Below are 2,614 nucleotides of genomic sequence, written 5' to 3'. Positions count from 1 at the left end.
AGAGAGAGAGAGAGAGAGAGAGAGAGAGAGAGAGAGAGAGAGAGAGACCAACATTCCCTTTCATGCATTTCTGAACCTAGCATGTACTCTGCTGTGCTGAAGGAGGTTGGCTGATTTGCCCTCTCCAGGACCCTTGAGGGTGTCTTTTTCCTCCTAGGATGGGATGGGAGAGTGCCCTCTAGTGTCCAGATGTAGAATTGAGGATTTAAGAACCAGTCTGGTCTGCACCTCTACTTTAACCTCAGCGGCCTGGAGATAAGGCACCTAAAACCTATACAGGAGGCTGCAGAGCCAGAAAGGAACCCACAGAAGATCTCGACACCAGACAACTAGGTGGAAAGACCTCCTCCCTTCCCACGGTTGTATTTTCCACACCTGGCCACAAAAGGCAGTGCTTCATCTATTTAGCCTGGTGCACATTAGACTTTTTGGATCTGTTTTTTTATGGGAATGGCAAGCAGTCTCCCACTCCTGTTCAGCTCTTCGGCCCAGACAAGAAGCCTTGGGTCTCCTTTCTGCATCTCTGGTTGACAGGGTGTCAGAGAGCTGGCAGAACTGAGTGAACTCCTTCTGAGCCCCACCTCCACCCCAGAACAGGTGGAAAAATTGATGAAAGCTGCTCCCTTAGGAAGGAGAAGGGGGCCCTGAGTTACATGACTGAACCCTCAGGGAACACCAATTTCCTGCATTCCCGAATAACCCTGGGGACCAGTTCTCTGGGCCTCTTGAGAGGCCACAGTCTCATTCTATAATCCAGGTTGGCCTGAATCTAACACGGCATCTCAGGCTGACCTTGAACTCAAAGCAATCCTCCTGCTTCAGCCTCCTGATAGCTACATTACTGGCATAAGCCTCCACACCCAGCTTCCCAGAAGGTGTTATCTAAAGTAATCTATACCAATCTTCTTACATAATATTTCCTTTGGAAAAGTGCCCATGAGCTAAGTTAAAATCACAGGGACAGTTGTCCAGGCCAGGGTTCTGTCCATTATGCAGCGATGGATTTTTCAGAAGCTTGGCCTCAAGCCGTCAGACAACACCAGAGGGCCACTCAGCCTACGTATGTGTGCCCTCTCTTCCAGTGGGGCAGAAGCTTACTTGTGGCCAGGGTCTGGAGGGGCCCTGGGAGCGCCCACCTCCTCTGGATGAGCCCCAGAGAGATGGAAACTCTGAGGACCAAGTGGGAGGCAGAGCAACACTAAGTGGTGAGCTTTGGAGTATGAGCTGGGGAGGTGGCTGGAAACCTCCTGGGCCAACCCGGCCTTAAGTCCTCTTTACTTGTCTTTCAGAGCCCGGAGAGGAGCCTCAGCATCCAACTCACCCTGAGCCTGGCACATAAGCTCAGAGCCCTGTGTCTCCCAGGAGGAAGTGCTCCCCAGAAACCCACTCTGTCCCCACCCTCCTTTGTACCCTGTCTTTCACCTGCTAGGGCTGCGGCTTCTGACTTTTAGAAGACTAAGGCTGGTCTGTGTTTGCTTTGGCTGAAGCCCAGAGTCCCCAATGCCTTTCCCTGCCAGTCATTCTTCTATTTACCCGGTGGGAGGGGGGAGGTGAGAGAGCCCACACTGGAAAGCCCAGAAGGCCATAAACAAAAATTAACCCTTCACAAAGTCTCCTTTCCAGATTCTTTCCCCTGGGCACAGGAGACCCATAGGACAGGCCCTAAGATCTGGGAAAAGGAGGTGCTGAGAGCCTACAGGTACCCTGAGATCTCCTCCATCCCCTCTTCCTATGAGGGTCTCTGAGTCCCTAACTCTCTCATAGACTTCAACCAGGGCCCAGGTCTCAAGCATTCTTCTGCAGAGCCTCAACGCTCTGGATGTCCTCCCTTAGTGTCCCATTCCTGCTGGGTGCCTGCAGGATGGACTGGCAGAGGCTGCTTGCTGCGTTTTGTGTGTGCTTTGGTGCCAGGAATGCACTTACTATATGTCCTTAGAGGGGCCACAACAGTGGAGGGAGCCTGGTTCTCTTTGTCCTCCAGCAACTTGGTCCCCTTCTCCTTCCCTGACCCCAGGCCTGAACCCCTCCTATGCTGTAATAAATCTTTGTAAATAATTGTCCTGAGACTTCTCTTTCAGGGGAGGGAGGAGAGACCAGGAAGTAATAGTATGTTCTGACAGGGAAGATGGTGGTTATCTTAGGGTCAGGATCTTGACCCTTGTGTCCAGTCCTTCCCAGGAGCCTTTCCTGCAGGCTTTAAGCATGGCAGACATACTAGCTCCTGAGGGAGATGACTAAAAGCCAAGGGAGAACAAAGGTTCTTTAAAAGTGTGTGATGGATGTGGTGGTGCACATCTGTAATCTCAGCACTTGGAAGGCTGAGGACAAAGGATCCTGAGTTCGAGGCTAACCTGAGACTGCCCCAGAAACAAAAACATGGATTTCTCCAAGAGGTTTGTGCTCACAGATCGGCCCTCATACCCTCCACAGTGCCAGGCCTGTATGGTCTAATAACCATGACACTCTGGAGTTCTTTCTCCTGTTTCTGCACTATTTACCTTACACGGTCTAACTTTGGTCTCGGTTCAACTTCTGGACCTTGTCTCAGAGGCTCCGGGTGAGCGAGGCGGGTCTAGGGCGGAGCTTCAGGGTCACACGAATCCTGGTTTGCCTT

General features: G+C 51.8%; 1 protein-coding gene across 2 annotated transcripts in view; it reads left to right on the top strand.

The window, feature by feature from the left end:
• Ppp1r1b (protein phosphatase 1 regulatory inhibitor subunit 1B) overlaps positions 1-2,057 on the top strand; it is a 9,506-nt gene extending 7,449 nt beyond the window's left edge. For both annotated transcript variants that reach the window (XM_028755156.1, XM_028755157.1), the window contains exons 6-7: positions 1,083-1,205; positions 1,290-2,057. In XM_028755156.1, coding sequence (XP_028610989.1) covers positions 1,083-1,205; positions 1,290-1,339 — 173 coding nt within the window. In that variant the 3' untranslated portion in view covers positions 1,340-2,057. The remainder of the gene's footprint in view (positions 1-1,082; positions 1,206-1,289) is intronic.
• The last annotated feature ends 557 nt before the right edge of the window (positions 2,058-2,614 follow it).

This window comes from Grammomys surdaster, unplaced genomic scaffold (genome assembly GCF_004785775.1).
Source record: "Grammomys surdaster isolate TR1022 unplaced genomic scaffold, NIH_TR_1.0 126048, whole genome shotgun sequence".
Classification (NCBI taxonomy): Eukaryota; Metazoa; Chordata; class Mammalia; order Rodentia; family Muridae; genus Grammomys; species Grammomys surdaster.
This window is presented reverse-complemented; position numbering and strand designations above follow the sequence as displayed.